Raw genomic sequence first — 21,573 nt, 5'->3', positions numbered from 1 at the left:
AAAAAACAGAACAGAAGTCTTCAATCTTCCACACAAACAAAATTTTTACTCCAAAGCATTCTTTTCATTTATTTTTCACTGCCATATTTAATCATTTCTCAAGTATTGTACAGATTTTCTCTAACATGTGTTTCCTTTCTTTTTACCTCTACTCTTTCAACATATTTCCAAATTAATTTCTTCACCTTGAATGATTGCTATGCTATATAACTGGTACTCTGTGATATTTCCCCAAATATACTGACCTCTCTAAACACAAATCTATCTTCCAAGCCTCATCTACCACTTTTTTTCTGCATACACATTATGTACACACTAGAATGTATTCCTCATTATTCCCTGAATATCCATAGTTTATTCCTTTCCACCTCCACATGGTGTAGTTTTCTTCCCCTAGAATTTCACCATCAGTATCTTTTCATTAACCTTTCTTCATGACCCAGCTCAATTCATCTTTCTGCCATGAATCATTTTCAAATGAAGCCAGCTAATGCTGATTTCTTCATCATGAAATATTGTTTATAATTATTGCTTTTACATCAATTAGAGAATTTATTGGTTGCTGTCCTATTTTTCTAGTTCGTGACATTTGTTCATATATTTGTATTAGTATTTGTTGTTCTTTCTAGCTAAACCAGTGGTTGGTAAGCTTTTCCTGTTAAAGGACAGATAGTAGATATTTGGACTTCTGCAGGCTTTATGTTCTCCATAGTGATTATTCACCTCTGCTACTGTAACACAAAAACGGCAATAAAACAATGAAGAGGTGTGACTGTGTTAAAATAAAACTTTATTTATGAAACAGATAGAGGGCTGAATTTAGCCTGAGGGCTGTACTTTGTCACTCTCTGAGCTAGATAAATGATATGTTGGCAGGAACTAAGACCTATATGCATACACATTCCTTTTTTCCTAAACTGTCTATAATGTCTAATATTGTGTTAGCTGTAAGGACATTTGGGTTCATATGCATGTACATAAATGTATCTGGGTATATGTTCTAAAATTGTAGCAATCTAAAAATCTAGAAAGTTAATCTTCTGAAGCACATTATAGCTGCAGGTGAAAAGATTAAATAATGCATAACTACAATACTTTATAGGAGAAACAAATGTTAATTGTGCAGTCACATAAGACTGATGTGTGCTCTGTGAAGAAAAATGGTATTATTAAATATAATTTCACATTTGATGCAAACTATTTAATTACAGTCCATTTCACAAGGGGAGGAGTGGGCAGCACTTTAAATCTAAACAACTAATTTTTCAGTAAATTTAAATATAATACATATAAATGTTCATGCAATATAAAATATGTATGATATTTATTTACCTAATAAAATCATTCTCAAAACAAAATACCAAGATCCAATTTATTTGGTAAAGAAAGATTGTTCTGTCTCCCATGTAGTCATTTTTGATAGTAACTAATATTCATACTGTTAATGACCTTATTTGTACAAAAATAATTACTAATGTAATAAAATAATGTTTCTTTATCAGTAATTTTCCTTTAGGAAAGGACTTAATACTTTTAAAGAAAGAAATTTTCAGAAATACTTTGCAATTAAACACTAATCTGAAATCATTTTTTCTCTATGACAAACATCTTCAAGTGGTAAGTTTAACATTTCACATTGAAGAACTTGAGTGAATTACTTTTTAAAACATACACACATAAAATATGTGCAAGTAAAGAATATTTTACTTTCACCAGATTCCAACAGTACCAGTTATGAGGCAGCTACTTTCCTCAAATTATGTCATACTTTATGAATTAATTTCATACTGTACTCTACCAAGTAGAATATAGCATGTCTAAAAATTTTATCTGATCTTTTACAGGCATCTCTACAGAGATAAATTTTAAAAACCACAAAAAATATTTCTATCTGTATACAGGTTTCACTGTAAAAGGATGAAACTAAATATGTAATATAATGTTACATTTATAGGGGAAATGCATCTTAAAATACCAACAAACTTTCACTTGTTCTAAAGAGATGACATGTGTTTCTCGTGTTTTAATTTATTCTGTTTATTCCACTTGCTATATGCTTTGAAATAAATAAAAAACATGTATCAAGGAAGTTTCTCTCTTTATAATGATTCTATTTTCACAGTATTTTTTAAAAAATCTAACACAGTTGTTCTCAGTGGTGATGAAGGAACATTTGGAAATAAACTGAAACACTGTTGGTTGTTATGACTTGAAATACTGTTGGCATCTTAGTGAATAGAGGTGAAGGATCTAATAAACATCCCACAACTTACAGGAAGGGTAGCTAAGGACTATTCAGCCCATAACTAAGATTTATCTGGCCCCAAATGTGTAAAGTGCAGAAATTGAGAAACCCTGATTTTGGAGTAGAACTAGGGATTCTGCATTTTAAATAGGGTACATGTTAGATCAAATAAATCTCAAACTGATAGTATATGACACTAGAAACTAGTAAACAGTGGGAAGACTATAGTGTATTATGTATGTGTGCAGCCTCTATTCTATATGTTATCAACTTGGCTAAAAATATGTATTATATCCTATATATATTAAATATATATTCCATACATATATTTAATATATATTTCACATATTAATATATTCCACATATTAATATATATTTGTTAATATATATTAAATATGTATTTATATTATATTAAATATATATTTTATATCTATATTAATATATGAAATATATATTTAATATATATATAGAGAGAAAGATGTAAGAGAGAGAGAAAGAGAGAACAATTTAATTCATATGGCAAGTAATTAGATATTTCTTTTCTTTAACTTTTATGTTAAGTTCTGGGGTACATGTGCAGGATGTGCAGGTTTGCTACACAGGTAGACATATGGTTTGCTGAACAGATCAACCAATCACCTAGGTATTAATCCCGGTATCCATCGGTATCCATTAGCTGTTCTTCCTGATGCTTTCTCTCCCCTACCCTCACCCCCGACAGGCCCCAGTGTGTGTTGTTCCCCATCATGTGTCCAGCTGTTCTCATCATTCAGCTGCCACTTTTAAGTGAGAACATGTGGTGTTTAGTGTTCTGTTCCTGGTTTAGTTTGCTGAGAATAATGGCTTCCAGCTCCATCCATGTCCCTGCAGAGAACATGACCTGATTCCTTTTTATGGCTGCATAGTATTCCACGGTATATAAATACTGCATTATCTTTATCCAGTCTAGTTAGCTTTGCTTGTTTGTTTGTTTTCTGTAGAGACAGGGTTTTGCCATGTTGCCCAGACTGGTCTGGAACTGTGAGCCCCAGCGATTTGCCTGCTTCAGCCTCCCAAAGTGCTGCGATTACCAGCATCAGCCATTGGGCCTAGACTAGACCTTAATATAGTAAATTGTGGAAGCAAACAATTTGAACAACCTACAAATATTTGAGATTCACCTCCACCATGCTGAAACATGTTTTTGAGGGTATTCCTTTTTGACTAAAAAGAAAAAAAAACCTTTTATTAATCATATGAAAAGTATTTCTCAGAATTTCTAATTGAAAATATCAATAGTCCTATATGAAATCCCTCATCCTTCAGGTTTTGTAAGTGATATTTTGTCCTCTATACAGCAATGGTATCACTAATATTCTTAGAATATAAATTTTTCTTTTTTTTATTATGAAAGAAGATTATCCTGTTTTCTCAGAGATGTTGTCAAGAAAGGTTTAATTTTCTATAGAAATATTTTTCTGATGTAATTGGAGGCACTTAAATCACTTTGATGTTAAAGTTACTGTTTGAGAAACAGCTTGCAATTTTCTCATAATGGACAAGTGGGATTTTAAAAAATGAGTTTAAAAGTTAAAGAAATAATAATGTATTTTGTCATAATATGCTAGAAAATGTGCCAGTGTTTTATAAGCATTATTTTATTTATTCTTCTTAATGGTCACCCTTGTTTATAAAAATAAGTTGGCTTCATTTTGCAAAGACTAAACTTAACTTTGAGAAGGTAAGAAAGATTCAGTCAAGATCACAACAGTATTAAGAGGAGAACACAAAGATTCAGGTTCCAGAGTCCAGGCTTTAACCACTGCAATCCACAGCTTCTCTAGATGAAGCAATTCATTTAGATTTATTCACTCATTCATTCATGGAGCTATTCATTGATGTCTTATAAAAGGATGGGAAATGGAGACAGAGTATAGTTTCTATAACTATATGTAACCTAATTATTGTTGTAACAGTGGGAAAACCTCTCAATGTCTTATTTGTTCTCTCTTTTTCTGGGTTTTGATTTTTTTTTTAAGGATGTTATATTATTATCTAAAACACTTTGTATATTTACCAGTTGCTATGGTTTTTAAAATCAAATTTAAAAGGAGCAGTTGAGTCAGTAGCCTGACTTTGAAAGTAAACTAAAATGTTCCTGCCAAAATAGTACTATTTTTATCAACAAACATTTAAGACCCCTTTAAACCAAGTTCTGTTTAAATGAAAAATAAGTTTCTACAAAAAGAGAAAAACATCTTAATTGGTGAAAATCTAACAGATAAAGAGTTTGCGGCACAGCACTCTATATTTAAAATAACAATCACATTCTGGAAATTTTTTTTTAAATCCAATTAGAGCAGCTAAGAAAAGAAATATAAAAGAAAAGAGAAAAACCCAGGGTGGTAGATTCTTGCTGGGTTTGTGAGAAAATTTAACTGTACCTAGAGTGGATGAAGAAAACACCTTTGGGCTGGGAGAGGACACAGAGAAGAAGGACATGGCAGATGGGTAGTAGAAAAGAAGCATACAAAAGAAGAGCTACATTTCACTTTCTTCATGCTTACACACAACTCCCTTCCAGGGTCGGGGAGGAGAGTTTGATGGCAGTGTTCAAAACAAAGTAAGAGAATTGTGTGTGTGTATGTGTGTATCTATCTATCTATCTATCATCTATCTATCTATCATCTACCTATCTAATCTATTTAATTTACTTAACAAACATTTATGAAGTGCTTAGCACTTGCCAGCTATCTTCTAAGTGCTTAAAAGAGACTAATGTGGTTAGGTGCAGTGGCTCATGGCTGTAATCACAGCCGAGGCAGGTGGATCACCTGAGGTCAAGAGTTTGAGATCAGCCTGGCCAACATGGTGAAACCCCATCTCTACTAAAAATACAAAATTTAGCCAGACGTGGTGGCATGCACGTATAATCCCAGCTATTTGGGATCCTGAGGCTGGAGAATTGCTTGAACCCGGAAGATGAAAGTTACCATGAGTTGAGATTGTACCACTGCACTCCAGTCTGGGTGACAGAGTGAGACTCCGTCTGAGAAACAAAACAAAAAAGGGAGACTAATGTATTTAATCTTCACAACAATTCCATTTTATAGATCGACAAACAAGCAAACAAACACAAACAAATGTAGAGAAACAAAGTAATACTCATTTACTAGAAGTCAGGATATGACAAATCTGGAATTTCAACCCAAGTGATCTGGCTCTAGACTCAGCTAATTGCTATAAAGGTATTTTTTTGAATTTACTGTTTGAATGAACAACATAGACCTATTCAGTAAATTATATTTTGTAGTAAACAGAGTCGAAAGTCATACTAATATCTAATCTTAGGCACATTTAGGATCACGAGGACATATGCAAACAAACTCACTGAAATTTTTCTCACTAAGTTACCACTGACCTTCTTCCAGGTTGCCTAATCCAACAAATATATTTATGTCTTTATTTTTATTGGCTTTTCTACAAAAGTAAATACTGTGGGCTACTGTTAGCTTGAAACGTTTCTGTGTGTGTGTGTGTGTGTGTTCACGTACACGTGCCCACGCGGGCACGCACACACACACTCTCTCTTTTTGTCCTAAAATCTCTTGGTCTCCTCTTTCTGAGCATCCTTTCTTGCCTTTCTTTTTAGTGCTGGAGTTTTCCAAGGCTCTATCCTTACTCTTTTTCATTTTCCTTAACAGTTATAAGAAGTCTTATCTACCTTTTGCCTTCAACCTACAATTGAATAACTACGAAAGCTCTAGCTTTAGACCAAGGCTTCCTTCCTTTTTAGCCCTAAATATTCAACTGAATCCTATAAGAATCTCAAATTCAGAACATTCTGAAATTTAATTTTTCAGCGAATCCTTTAAATCAAGTGTCTGCCAAAGATGGCCTAAAGGCTAATACTGGCTTGCGAGCAACTTGCTTATACAGTTGGGAAAAAAAAAAAACTTAAATGAAGAATACTATTTCATGGCACATAAAACTTGTATGAAATTCAAATTTCAGTGTCCAGAAATTAAGTTGTATTGGTATACAGCCACACTTACTCATTTCCCGTATGAATGCTTTCACATTACAACGGCAGCAGAGGAACTGCAACAGAGAACACGTGGCCCGCAAGTCCTAAAATATTCATTAATATCATTCGGCCTTTCACAGAATACATTTGCTGACCTCTTCCCTTAAAGTCATCTCATATTCTTTCTCCTTTCCCCATATTCCCCACTGAAATCTCTGTTACTACTTTTTATTGATTTCACCTCTAAGTATATCACATCAGAAACCATTTCACCTAAAACTATCTCCCAGATTTTGGCATCAGCCACCTTCTGATCTACTGAAGTAGCTTCCTGTGATGGTTTACTTTCTATGTAAACTTGACTAGTGTAGAGAACGCCTAGATAGCTGGCAACACATTATTTCTGGATGTATTTCTGGAAGAGATGAGTATTTGAATTAGTATACTGGGTTAAAAAGTTCCTGGCCTTGCCAATACAGGGAAGCATCAGCCAATCTGCTGAAGGCCTAAATAAAATAAAAAGGTAGAGGAAAGGCAAATTTGTTTTCTGTTTGAGCTGGGACATATATCTTATCCTATACTGCCAAAATACTTCTGGTCCTGGGCCTGTGAACTCCCAGACCTAGACTTATACCATTACTCACCTACCCCTCTTGGTTTTTAGGCTTTCAGATTTGGACTGAGTTACACCACTGGTTTCCTTGGTTCTCCTGTTTGCCTATAGTAGATTGTGGGACTTCTTGGCCTCCATAAGCACAGGAGTTAATTTCTATAATCTCTCTCTCTGTGTGTGTGTGTGTGTGTGTGTGTGTGTAACACAATATAGATACATAGACTTATATTCTGTACATACATATACACACACACATACACACTTCAATCCTGTCTCTCCAACTAATCTGTTACAAATTTATATCATGCAAATCTCTTTTTTTTACTCCTTTGACCAAATATTTTCTGTTTTTCTCCTTTTCTTAGAGCAAAGTTCTGAAGGCAGCATCATATCTCCTGGGAATTTGTTAAAGATGCAAAATCTCAAGCCTCACCTAAGATCTGCTGAATCCGAATCTCTGGGTAACACCTACCAATATGTGTTTTAATAAGCCCTCTGTTAATTTTAATGCACACTCAAGTTTAACATCATTGGAGTCATTTATCCCAGAGTAAAAACTCTGTATTTCTTTGTAGAGAGATTGTGTGTGAGCATGATCTGACCCCTGCCCAATCTTGTCCTTGATTTATTCTTTCCTTACTTGTAGTTGCTTCAATCTGCAAATGAGGAAATAAAACTCCTCCAAGTTAAGTAATTTGCCTCAGGTAGCATGACTAGTGAATGACAGAGGAAAGAAATAAACTAAGCTAATCCCAAGATTTGTTTTGTTTGTAGGACCACACCCTACTACCTTTTAAATATGCATACTATACTCTTACACTGGAAATCCATCCATTGTAACAATGATTTTATTTATCCTAATTGTTAATTTAGTCTGTTCCTCCTTTTAGACTATAAACTCCAGGAAGGTAAGGAAGTTGTCCAAGGAGAATGTCTATAAAACGCGACTCTCTACTGCCATCTAGTAATAAAATGCAACAATTCCAAGAAGAATATACATGCATTCCATGTCTTCTGCCTGTCGAGTGCAATGAGTAACACAAAAGCTTTGGCTCCCTGGGTTCAGATAACAGAATGATTATCCCTTGGCGATTAGATCTTGAGCAATTTACTTAGTATTTCTCTGTCTTAGTTAGGTTCCTCATCTGTAAAACTGAGTTGCTAACATTTTTTCTCATGGAAATGCAATAAGGATTATCAAGTTTTAGCTGCTATAATTATAAATATCAATATTGCTATGAAGGACTTAGCTAGACTCTATAGTTGACACAAAGAAATAAATGAAATGCTGTTCCTTAAATATTTTATAATCTAGGTGAGTAGATAAGACAGGGTTAGGAAACAATGAATAAATAAATAAATAACCATACAAACTGTAAATGCTGAGTCCTTATGGTGTTCACCATGAATGCAGAGGAGGTAAAATTTGAGTTAGTATAAGAATTTATAATTGGTATGTGTGGGAAGAAGTCTCAGATGGAGAGCTGTTCCTGCAAGTCTTTGCACACATTGAAACTAGCACCTGTAAAGGCCTAATAAAAAAATAATGTAAGTGCTCACTTATTATTACAAAGTTATAATCACAAACCACTTTTATTTAATGCTTCATTATATAAACCCAGATCTCATTATCCAAACAAAAACTAACATATGACCCAAAAAGTGTTTACTGTAAATGATTTTTGTTTGTTGGTGTTTTTTAATATACCTGAAACATAATTAATAATTGTATTTTAATGATAAAAATATAGTTAGACTAGATGGCTTCATAAATGTGAATTTTTCATTTTCAGCTTAAAGAAAACCCTATATTGATGTTGTTAATATTTATAAAAGTAACTAGTATATTTAAATAAGTACTCTCTATACTAAAAATACATTAACATTCTCCTGTATATTTACTCAGCAGGTGATTAAATAAAACTATATGCTATAAATTGCCAATACACACAAAATACGAAAAATAGAGAATTTACATTAAAGTATACATTTATTAGTCCAATTGATATAGAATTAATACTGATAAATCTTCCAAAAACATATGGAAATAAAATGGAACTATTCTAAACAGTGTGAAACTATATAGTACATATGAAATTATAGTTCCAAATTTCCCAATGCTTAATACTCAAATTTTAGTTATCATGATAAAACTAATACTTTGTGCTCTTTCTCCTTTACTCTACATTTTCTTGTTTTACTGGTTTTTTTTGGCAAAGAAGATGTCATATGCCTAAAACTACCCCCCCCACACTTATCTCTAATCTCTTCCCCTCCTCAATCTCATCTTTACTTTAACTTATAAACACATGCCTAATACATACATTCCATTGTGTCACTTCTATGATTGGACTATTTCATGACTGCCACTACCGTCTTTGCCAACAACACAATACAAAAATGTGCTAATCAGAACTAAGAGCTTCTCCGGAGGTCAAAGTATAAGGCAGAGGAGCTGGGCATTGAACTGATGGTTCCAACCTCTGCTCAACCTCAATTAGACTACCTGATATGGTTTAGCTCTAGGAATCCAGCAAAATCTCATCTCAAATTGTAATTCCCACATATTGAGGGAGTGACTAGGTGGGAGATGATTGGATCACAGGGGTGGTTTCTCCCAAGCTGTTCTCCTGATATTGAGGGAGTTCTCACGAGAGTTGAGGGCTTCATGTGCGACACTTTCCCTTTGCCTTCCACCACGATTGCAAGTTCCCTGAGGCCTCCACAGACTTGCAAAACTTGGAATCAATTAAACCTCCTTTTTAAATAAACTAATTAGCCTCAGGTACTATCTTTAAAGCAGTGTGAGAACAGACTAAATACACCACCTCTAGACTAAATCTAATTTACTCATGTTACATTTCTCTTTAAATTCTGTGTAGATTTACTTTACTAATTTTAGATTTTAAATTTTGGCTTCAATAGTCACATTTTCATTGCTCTGTCACCAGGCTGGAGAGTAGTGGCACGATCTTGCCTCACTGCAACCTCCGACTCTGGTTCCAGCAATTCTCCTGCCTCAACCTCCTGAGTAGCTGGGATTACAGGCACACGCCACCATGCCCGGTTAATTTTTGTATTTAGTAGAGATGGCGTTTTACCATGTTGGCCATGATGGTCCTGATCTCCTGACCTCGTGATCCCCCCTCGAGGGATTGCCTGACCTCCCAAATTGCTGGGATTACAGGTGTGAGCCACCACGCCCAGCTAGCTGCAGATATTTTCTTATGGTTTTGATTCCCCATTATACCATGAATTTTGGTGGAATTAGAACTACATTGTGTGTGTGTACATATCTCTCGAAGGGTATACATGGTTGGCACAGTGGTTCACGCCTGTAATCCCGGCACTTTGGGAGGCCAAGGTGGACGGATTACTAGGTCAGGAGTATGAGACCAGCCTGGCCTATATGGTGAAACCCCGTCTCTACTAAAAATACAAAAATTAGCTGGGCAAAGTGGCACACACCTGTGGTCCCAACTGCTCGGGAGGCTGAGGCAAAAGAATCGCTTGAACGCAGGAGGCAGAGGTTGCAGTGAGCAGAGATTGCATCACTGCATTCCAGCACAGGCAACACAGCGAGACCCTGTCTCAAAAAAAAAAATGGTACGCATACCTCATAGGTATCCAGTATTTCCCTTTTTCTAATAATAATATAAGAAACTATAACCCAATTTTCATTATAGTTCAGTGAAGCCTTGCTAATTGGAGGAGTTTATGTTCAGATATTTTTTCTAGCAACCATAAAAAAAATCATATAATTTGCTAAAAAACATTAAAAAAACTACTAAATAAAAAATATTTATAGATACACGCATTAAAGTTTATGATAACATAGCAATGAATTAAAATAAACTATCTGGACATGGTGGCTTACACCTGTAATCCCAGCACTTTGGGAGGTAGAGGAGGTGGATCACTTGAGTTCAGGAATTTGAGGCCAGTCTGGGCAACATGATGAAATCCTATCTCTACTAAAAATACAAAAATTAGCTGAGTATGGTGGTGCACACCCATAATCCCAACTCCTTGGGAGGCTGAGGCAAGAGAATGGCTTGCATCAGGGATGTGGAGGTTGCAGTTAATGGAGATCCTCGCACTGCACCCTAGCCTGGGTGACAGAGCAAGACTCTGTCTCAAAAACAAATAAATAAATAACAATAAACTAAATGTCTGGTAATGCATGAATACTTGAGAACATTTTTGATAGTCACATGGGATGTGAAAATGTATAAGAATTAAAAATTAGATTTATAAGACATTCATTAAAAAATTGCCAATGGTAACTGCAAAAAGAAAGATACAAAATTAAATATGTAGTAAAATCTTACATTTGAAAGAGAGGCAAAGCTTTCTTAATTTAGGAAGAAATAAAGTATGGATCATGGAGTTCCCATACTCATTGGAATTTTGGTGCTACCATTGATGAGATTTAATACTATTATTATTACTGTTACTTGACACAGGACCTTGCTCTGTCACCCAGGCTGGAGAGCGTGATCATAGCTCATTGCATTCTTAACCTTGCAGGGTGAAGTGATTCTCCCCCTTCAGCCCCTGAAGTACCTGGGACTAAAGGTATATGCCACCACGCCCAGCTAATTTTGTAACTTTTGTAGAGATGTAATCTCACCATTTTGCCCATGCTAATCTCAAACTGCTGGACCCAAGCAATTCTTCCACCTTTGCCTCCCAAATTGCTGGGAAAATGGGTATGAGCCATAGTGTCTAGTGAGATTTATTATTCTGAATCAGGTTATTTAACTTTCCTAAGACAGTTTTTTCACATAAAGTGTGAATAACTGTCTTGCCAGATGGTTCTGAAGATTAGCAGAAAAAGTAAATCAAATGTGTCCATTAGTAAATAGTGCTCATTTTGTTTATTATCTTTTTTTTTTTTTTTTTTTGAGACGGGATTTCACCATGTTGGTTAGGCTGGCCTTGAACTCCCAACCTCAGGTGATCTGCCCTCCTTGGCCTCCAAAGTGCTTGGATTACAGGCGTGAGCCACCATGCCTGGCCTGTTTATTATCTTGTTATTTGATATCTGGTTGAAAAACATCTGAAGGTTTTTGCCAACCCAAAATTCATACCTTGAAACCTAATCCCCAATGTGTTAGCATTAATAGGGGAGGACATGAGGAAGTAAGCAGGTCATGAAGGTGGAGCCCTCATTAATCATATTAGTGCCCTTATAAAGCAGCCCAAGGAACTTTGTTGGGCCCTTCCATCATCTGAGATGCAGTGAGAAGACATTTGTGAGGAAGAGGTCCACATCAGACATGAAATCTGCCAATGCCTTGACCTTGGATTTCCCAGGCTCCAGAACTGTGAGAAATAAATGCTTTTTGTTTATAAGCCACACAGTTTATGATATTTTGTCATAGCAGCCCAAATGGACAAAGATATAACTAGAAGAAAAATATGAAAATGTCTGTTTCCTCTGGAGCTGGGAAGAGGGTATAAACTTTTTTTGGTACCATTTTTTGTTTTGTATTTTATAACATATCTATAGTGAGAAAATGTTACTTTATAAGATCAAATAAATTTTAAAGCATTCCTTGTTAGTAAAACCACAGCTTTGAATGCACACTTATGGTGTCCTGCACTGAGCCTATAAGGAGTGGTGTTAGATGGTAAGGTGCGTACGTAGAAAGGATAAATCTCACAGCTGTGTCATCTGACTGATACTACCACTGTGTCTTAGTACATGTTGTGCTTCTATAGCAGAATACCACAGATGGGATAATTTATAATAAACAGAAATTCATTTGGCTCATGGCTCTGGAGGCTGGGGAGTCCAGGATTGAGGGCCTGTATTTAGTAAGAACCTTCTTGCTATGTCATAACACAGCAGAGGGCACACATGGGCATCACATGAGCAGGAGAGAGGATTACATTTCCAACACATAACCCTAGGAGTCACATTCAAACCACAGCAACCTGGATTTTCTTGAGATGAACCATATTGCTCTTCTTTAGAGTTGTGATTCATAGTTTTACTGGCATTTTTCAAGCAAGTTGATAGGATATAGAAAAGTATGATGTGGAAGACCATTATGAATTATTTAAATGTGAGAAAATATATTTAAAATATTTCATAAAAATATTACCTAAATTTCTACAAAAGGAGGCTGGTAAAATGATAATTGCAGCAACTTTTAGTGTTTTAAATTTAATTTACTTATGTTCACTAAACACTATGCATGAGGCACTATTCTAAGAACTTCTCATGTATTAACTCATGTTTAAATGTTTGCATTAAATAGTGATTAAACTCAACGTTTACTAGATCCTATGATGTAGATACATTATCTTCTGTTTACAGATGAAAATACAGATACAGAGAGGTTAAATAACTTGCCAATAATATCCAATAAACATAAATAGTTGAGACTCATGTAACTGAAATAAAGCTGTGCTAATGATGAAGGGTATGTAATACAATTAATAAATATAGGTTTAGGATATGAACCCAGGCCATGCCCTTAACTCTAAGCTTGGCTCTCTCATGCTGTAATTTTTTTAATTTATTTTTAAAATACTCACTATTGCTCCCTCATGTTGCATATGTTTAAGCTGTGGTTTGCTTCTTCCTAGTCCCATCTAACAACCACATGAAAAACAAAAGAGATCTAAAATAGATCTCTAAAATATTCTGCTTGAATGTCCAATGACCAATTTAGAACTTTGTGTGAAAAATGAATGCTTACTTATAAGAAAACAGGTGCTAAAACTTTTATTAATTTCCTATGTGGAGGATAACTTCAAATAGTATTTGTAACCTTTATTTCTTTAATTTGTGAAAGATATACTTCAATTTTATAGCACTGAATGTCATGTATTTTTTAAATTAATTATTTTTTCGTGAATATCATGTTATTATTCACCAGAAAATGGGCCATTATTATGGTACTTTTGTTAATGCTGAGCCTTTGTCATCATTTTCATTTTAATTCTATCCTTGGTAATAAAATAGTTGATATGTTCCTGCATCTTTTTTCCCGAGCAGTGAAAGTGTTACTTCACTGAAGCAGATAAACAGGATAGATAATGATTATTATATGCACAGTGATACTTATAATGGGGAAAAGTAAAATGTTCTCTGATCACTCTCGAAATTGGAAACTGACTGAATTTCATTTAGAAAACAGCAAGTTCTTTTCATAGGTGATATTCTCTAAATGTATTTAAAGACTAGAATATTTGCCCTGAATCCCAGAAAAATGTGTTAAATTAGATCCACATAGTAAATTCTTGCTTATTTTATGTAACGTAGAAAAATTATATATAAATCATATTTTGAGTTAAGTAAAGATGTCAAGAATGCCTCCCCCCACCAAAAATGGCAATGAATTTCTCATTTCTTTTCTATATATACATAAATGTCAGGAAAGCTTGAGCGTATCGTGGTTCTTCCTCTTCTATGAATTTACTAAGGTCATGCCAATGTAGGCAAATTAGACAGTGCAGTTAGTAAGTGAAAGACACTGACCCTATTTTGGGTGGGGGAAAACAATGAAATACATAGATCAAGGCCATTTTTCATTATCTAGTTCACTTAAATTTATCTAAACAACGAAATTATAATTTATATAAAATGCAAAACAATCTGAGGGACAAAAATATGGTTGTATAAATAATTTTACACTTGAAATAATCAAAACCATTCTTATAAGTGCTTGTCATCTACAGCATTTGCTTATGACTAGGTATTCCTTTGCTGAAGGAAGTTCTAGAGAAGAGTATCTTTTTCATTATACTAGTGGCACATTGCTGGTCAGAATTGTAACTTCTTGCCTTATTTAAATTTAGTTAAATTCAATATATCTACTGAATCCTTATTAAATGAAAAAATGATTAATCTATATACTTTCTTTCTATAATGTCCTCATGCTTTTTAGCTTATAGAGTGAAAGAAGTCAAGAGCGGAAGAAAATAATTAAAGTTACTGCTCACAAAGTCCAGTATGTATAGAAACTCCCATGTAGCAAAGAAGGATCAATTACATATAAAAATAGAAATTGAGAAATTGAAAGTGTCTGGGAAAAGAATTAGATTCAATCAGACTGTCAGAGAAGGGCACAGAAAATTATGCAGAAGAGATTTTGGTAGAAGAAATAGTATCAAGGGAGAATGAAGGCCATGTACTGAAGAAAGACAAAGAATAGCCATGTGATATTGTCAACCACAGAGGTAATTGTTTTAGTCATGTTTAAAAGATATTATAATATAAATTTTGAAAAATAAGGCTCGATGTGTAGAACAAATGTCATGAAATGCCAATGAGTTAGAAGATCTGCTTATTCCACACTGAAAGAGAAGGAGAAAACGTAAGAGAGAGCTTGTCATCTCAGAATCATAAATCTGAAATGAAAATACGCTAATGAAGGGAACACTGCCTGCATTCAAATGAGATTTCCATGGGTTACATAACATATAATGGGGCAAAAGTATAAAAGGATGATCTGATGTTACACCAAATGGTCATGGTATCCCAAGGGGGAAAAAGTGAGACTTGGGATAGGAACATTTGGCGAAGATTGAGTAGAGGAAATATAATCACAAAACCAAGATAGAGTTCACTGTTGAACCAAAAGGTGGAAGACATGGGTGGAGGTAGCACATGTGTTCCTGTGAACTCACTTCTCTTAAAATAGAGGAACTCAAGCAAATGGTTCACCCTTTCTCATGTACCACCCCCTCTCCTCTCAATATGCTACATGGTAATAATCTAGAAATTAGAGAGCTTAGTTTAAAATAAATATATAGGAGGATCTTAATTCCCAGATGCCCCTAAATATTTCTATATAAGGAAAATAAAAAAGGAAAGAGAATAAAATCTAAACAAGTTAAAATAAAGGCTAAAACCACTTCCCTCATAGAGTATGCTTAAGATATCAATAACTTTCAACTTATAGAAGTTGTTTTATAGTTCAAATAATATATGATTAAGATGACAACACTAAGTGGTTAATCCTTAAGTAAACACGCACTTACCCTGTGGCTGGCGACTGGGATGGTATATCTGAAGGTCAAATGGCTGTGCACTGGTTTTCTGAATCACACTGACATTCTGCCCTGTCCACTTATTGGCTTTGGACAATGTGTTGGTCCTCCAGTCTGTCCAGTAGACATCACTGCCATATAGAGACACAGCAAAGGGATGGGAAAGGTATTCATGACCTCGGATGATTTCTATCATGTTTGTTCCATCATAGAGGGCTGAATAAATAGCATCTGACCTACAGAAAGGCAAACACATGAGTAATTTGTCAAAACTCATTCAACTAATGCAGTGACATAATCAATAACTCAGTTAAATGACAGAGGGGGTATTTTATAAATATTTTTATGGGCCTGTATCTGATTTGTGGAAAGAAAAAAAAAAATCCACCCCAGAATTTTAATATATATATACATGATACTGACATGTTAGGAACTTTCCAATGTTGTAAATATTATCTGAGGAAAGTGAAAGAAAATCCAGAAAAAAGATAATTTTTAAAACCTGGCATCTGTCCAAACTATCCTTTTCTCAAAGTGGTCCACAGTTAGTCCATTAGGCCAAGCCCCAGTTTTCATGTCTTTGTAGATGGTTTTTCTCCCAGCACCACTCATAGAAGCAGATTCAATGCGAGGAAAATTTGCATCCCAGTCTGTCCAGAAAAGAATTCTAAAAAAAAAGAAAGAAAGAATGCTATTGTTTAAGTCATTAATTTCACAGATATTTATTGTGTGCCTACTCTGTGCTAGGCGCTGGATAGGTGATAATTCACAAGAGAAACAGCTGTATTATCTACCCCCATGGGGCTTATGGTCCAGTGGAGGAGACAGACTAAATAAGTACGTAAATATATAACTAGTGAAATATTTTGAAAAAAAAAATTGCTATGAGACAGAATAGCAGGTGACTCACCTACTTAGAGAAGGTAATCAGAAAAAAGCACTTTGAGGAGTGATATTTATAATAAAACTGAACAACGAGATGAGCACGGCAAGTAGAATAAATAACATATGCTAGGGCCTTAATAGGGAAAATATTGTGGGCTATTTGAGGAACAGAAATAAGGTCAATGTATCAGAAGTATAGTGAGTGAGGAGGAAAGGGGAGGAATATGAAGTCAAAGAGGGTAACCTTATGGGTCTTGTAGGGTAAGATCATTATTTTGGATTTTATTTTAAGGGAATAAGAAGCACATAGGCCATTGGAGGACTTTAAGTAGAGGAGAAATGTTATTCTGTTACATACTAAATTTATACAGCCACAGTGACAGTGACAGGAACAGACTCATTCCTAGGCAGTCAGAGATGGGTTCCTGGTGAAAATTCGACCTTCAATCCTAAGGCAGTCTAAGGCCTGAAAACCAGATAGAGTCCATGAACCATGGTGAGAACTTATATCCATGTCTTACCCACTCTCTCCTTAATTGGTTATTTCTGAATGATGCCTTTAACCAATTGAATGATTTTGTTTCCAAGCCCATCTGTAAACCCATCAGCAAGCATTCCCCCATTTGAAGCCCATAAAAACCCCAGACTCAGCCTCAAAAGACCCACTTTTGAGTCCTCTCTCGTTGAGAGCTTTTCTTTCACTCAATAAATTTTACTCTGCATAATCTCTCTCCAGTATCCATGTGCCTTATTCATTTTGGTCATGGAACAAGAACCTGGAGTTTGCTGAACTGTGGGACTGAAAGAGCTGTAACACTTCCTGTTTGCAGAGCTGCAGGTGGCAGGAGGAAAAGAGCTGTAATACTCCTGCCTGCTGAAATAGGGGAATAAAAAAGCCACAACGATAGTGAAGAGATGGTGTATCTGCATTAACATGGGTTATACTGTACCAGATAATACAGATACACTGTCTAATCACTGTGGCACAGTGATTATTATGCAGAGAATAGACAATAGTGGGGCAATGGTATGAGCATGTAAAGCGATTATATAAAGATGATAGTAGCCTAGAGTATGGTGGTGGCAGTAAAGGAGAGAAGTGAATTGATTCAAGATGTAATTTGAAGGTAGAATTGTCAGGACTAGCTGATGGACTCAGTGTAAGAAATGAAGGTAAAAACAGAATTACAGGAGACTGTCAGTTTCTTGTTTCAGCAGTCTCAGATTGAGGGAAGGAGAGGGTATATAAGGATTTCATTAAGTGAAAGGGAAAAATGGAAGAGGAACAGAATTCACAAGCTTAAGTATTGATGGGTGTGGACAGTATCGGGGCTCAGAGAATAATATGCCAAAGTATGGTGCTTTGGCATGCTGAGCACTTTTGATTCCTTTTCCAAGCCCACCCAACAACCAATCAGCAAGCATTGGTGCCTTTGGCATGCTGAGCACTTTTGGAAATTGCAAGTTCATAGAAGCTTTCAAGAACATTCTAACCTTTTCTTCTTTCTCTCTTTCTTACCCCAAACACAAGGGAGGAACTCTCTCCCTGGAATTACCCTTATTTGACTGAAGAAAACTTCTTTCAAAAGAAATGCAATTATCTGAAAACCCCTACCTTGGAATCCCATTAAAACCAGGAATAATTAAACAACAAAGATGAGAAAAGACTCATCACCACACCCAAACAGATTTTTCATCTATTGGTCTGAAGGAAGCTCAGAGATTTTCTGGGAGGCTTTATTTGCATGATAAGACAATGTTTGTTCACTGTGAAGTTCTGCCCTTTCCCATTCTGGAAACTATAGCCACCCCTGTCAGAGGTCAGAGGAATTTTGCTCCAGGACATTGCCTATTCTTTGGGCTCATTCAACTCCTCTGAAAATTATTTACCACTCCTCAAAATGCCTTACATTCCCCATTTCCCTTGCCCTTATGAAAAGCCTCAACCATCTGGCCTTCTGATTCTCTTACTTTGTATGGCTCCCATGTACCCTTGCACATAAATAATTCTGTATGCCTTTTCTCCTGTTAATTTGTTGCAAGTTTATTTCAGGAGACTTAAACCTTCCGAGAGGGAGGGAAAAATTCCCTTTACTCTTACAGCAGCAATCAAAAAGAGAATGTAATATTGCAGTACATTTTTCTATCAGGTCTGGCAACATTTTGTTGATAAATGATAAAATCATGAAATGATTAAAAAATGTTCTTCATTTAATTATTTATAGTTTTATCATTTGTTGACTCATTAATCTGTATAATCCTTGAAAATAGGAATTTGGTAAATTACCTTGTAAAATGACAACGCTTTGGAACAAAATTTAAAATTCAATTAACCCATCTTCCTTTAAAAATAATTATGTCTACTTAAGGAAATGTGAAATGATGTAAACTAAGTATTCACCATGACTTCAATTTTTGAAAATAATATAGTCTCTTATAGGAAACAGGAATTACAAATATGAAATGATTAGAAGACAGTTCAAAACATTATATTTATAAACAGTAATTACATATGCTAAAAGAGTATGGCAAAAAAGGGAAGGAAGATGAGAGTGGAACTTCTGATATAAGTTAAAAAAACACTGATATTTGGTAAGTGTTATTAGATAACCGCATCAGTGTTAAACAGTGTGGTCATGTATATGCATTTGTGTAAAACAAGCTTGGATCAAAGTTGGAATTTGTCCCTTACTTCTGCCAACTTAATCTCAAACTTTTCTCAACTGAAAATGAAAACTATCATAGTACACATTTGTTGGGGACGTTAGGTGAGATAATGGATGCAAACAATTTACACACAAAATGATTAGCACAGAGAAAATATTTGTGTTTTTACATGCATGCTCACATACATATAGTAGGGAATAAATATTTTTTAAAAGGAAACTTTCAGTCTTGCTAACTGATAAAGAAACAGAGAAAGGGAGAGAGAGAACATACAATGATTTAAACATCAATGATTAAATACTACAATAGCATTTATATGAAAATAGATGAAAAGTAGATTCGTTTTATAAAGTAAATCTGAGTCAAAGCCATGAGAATATGATTCAGGGCAAGAGATCATAGGATTAGATTCATCTCAGATAATTTCTTTCAAACAATGAGTTTTTATTAGTCGTAAATCAAGCCCTTTTTCATTTGATAGTTGGTACTTCTGAAATAGCAGCAATTTATCCTAGCTGAAATAGGATAACAAGATTTTAAAAGAATATTTTGCAAGGTGCTCTTAAAAAAAATCTTCTTTAAAAAAAATAATTTCAGTTTCATGGACATGTGAAAGCAAAATAATTTTAGAGATTTTTTATTTTGACTACTAAAGGGGTTTATTTACATAACAAGGCCAACAGTTTGCTATCCAGGCCAAACTGCAAGAGCAATGGCTGACACCCCATGCTGCAGTTTGATAGCAAAGGTTCTGCCTCCCTGTTTTTTTTTGTCCACCATGACAGCCTGGGTTTGGTTCCTAAATTGCTGCTATTTCAGAAGTACCAAGTATCAAATGAGAACAGGCTTCTCATTTGATACTTGGTACTTCTGAAATAGCAGCAATTTATCCGAGCTGAAATATGGTAATGAAATTTTAAAAGATTTTTTTTAAGGAGCTCAATGGTTAAAAGTCAGCTTAATTAAAAGCTAACATCCAAGGTGTGTGTGTGTGTGTGTATTTAAAAGGCCTTCGTGGTTTTTTTTCCTCTCTCTCCTAGGACCTTGTCTTTAATTTTGACCAAAAGTTTTTTCTCTTCAATTGACTGAATTCTGTTTTCTTCATTTATTTCTGCTGTCTCTCCCTTCTCTCGCACTCTCTGCTGCATGAGGGACCTAAAATAGTTTATAATATCCTAGGGTCCCTTAAAGAAAACAGGGAAGGCACCAGGCTCCCTTTTGGGGAGAACCCTCTGTTTTTCCTTAATGAATCTCAAGAGTGTAAACAGACAAATTCATCTCAGCTCTTAAACTACTTGCTTTTGTATTGTGTCACCTGATTCTTTTTGACTAAAGTAGCTATTGAAACAAAGGCTACTCTTTGTTTTTTAAGGAATTGTATAGTTTAGACACTTAGAGATGTCTATGTTCGAAAAACAAATTTTTTAATGAATTCTAAGAGCATCACATGGTCTAACCTCCTAATAATTTTCCCTTTTTGGAGACTCACGAGTCAGTGTGGGCTCTACCCAGGGCTCAGAGATCCAGTTAAAAGATAGTCTATATTTAAATAAAATTGATCTCCTTATACAATCCTATAACAGATTTCTTAAATTTTATGTTTGATTTGGCATCCATCTTTAATTTTCCTCTAGCACCACCGGATTTTCCTCTCTGTACCCTATGATGTAAATTTTGCTATTTGATTTTCACCTGAGTTGTGTCTTTTAATATGAAAAATGAAGGCTATTTAGCTGACAATTGCCTAGGATTGTGAAACAAGTTATCAACAATCCGAAAGTCTAAGACAAAAAAAAAAAAAAAGTTCTTTATGAACGTATAACAGGTATTTCTATCGGCAAGCCTAATGTGTTTATATATTTATGTGTATGTACATAGCGTTTCACTACTAAAAATACATACAAGAGCTATAATTAGTTGCTTTAAGAAAATAAAAGCGCTTGAATTAAATACTTTATCTGAAAAAGACTACACAAATGCTTTTTCAAGTTTACGTAACAAGTAAAATCTTTAATAAATAAGCTAGCTTTAAAATTAATGGTAAAGTAGTTAAAACATTAAGAATACCTTAAGAATTGCTACAATACATTTTTGCTTGCATTTATTAATCAAGCAATTTCTTACTTATCCCTGTGAAATACTATAAGG

General features: G+C 34.8%; 1 protein-coding gene across 4 annotated transcripts in view; it reads right to left on the bottom strand.

The window, feature by feature from the left end:
- Window positions 1–21,573, bottom strand: part of LRP1B (LDL receptor related protein 1B) — a 1,941,900-nt gene that overhangs the window by 626,081 nt on the left and 1,294,246 nt on the right. For all 4 annotated transcript variants that reach the window (XR_013518953.1, XM_078327882.1, XM_078327883.1 and 1 more), the window contains exons 26-27: window positions 16,376–16,540; window positions 15,865–16,109 (exon numbers count right to left, since the gene is read on the bottom strand). Coding sequence is in view for 3 of the 4 variants with exons in the window: in XM_078327882.1 (XP_078184008.1) it covers window positions 15,865–16,109; window positions 16,376–16,540 (410 nt within the window). In the remaining variant the exon portion in view is untranslated. The remainder of the gene's footprint in view (window positions 1–15,864; window positions 16,110–16,375; window positions 16,541–21,573) is intronic.

Source organism: Callithrix jacchus, chromosome 6 (genome assembly GCF_049354715.1).
Source record: "Callithrix jacchus isolate 240 chromosome 6, calJac240_pri, whole genome shotgun sequence".
In the NCBI taxonomy this organism is placed as follows: domain Eukaryota; kingdom Metazoa; phylum Chordata; class Mammalia; order Primates; family Cebidae; genus Callithrix; species Callithrix jacchus.
The sequence above is the reverse complement of the archived record's forward strand: the minus strand, read 5'-3'. Positions and strand labels throughout refer to the sequence as shown.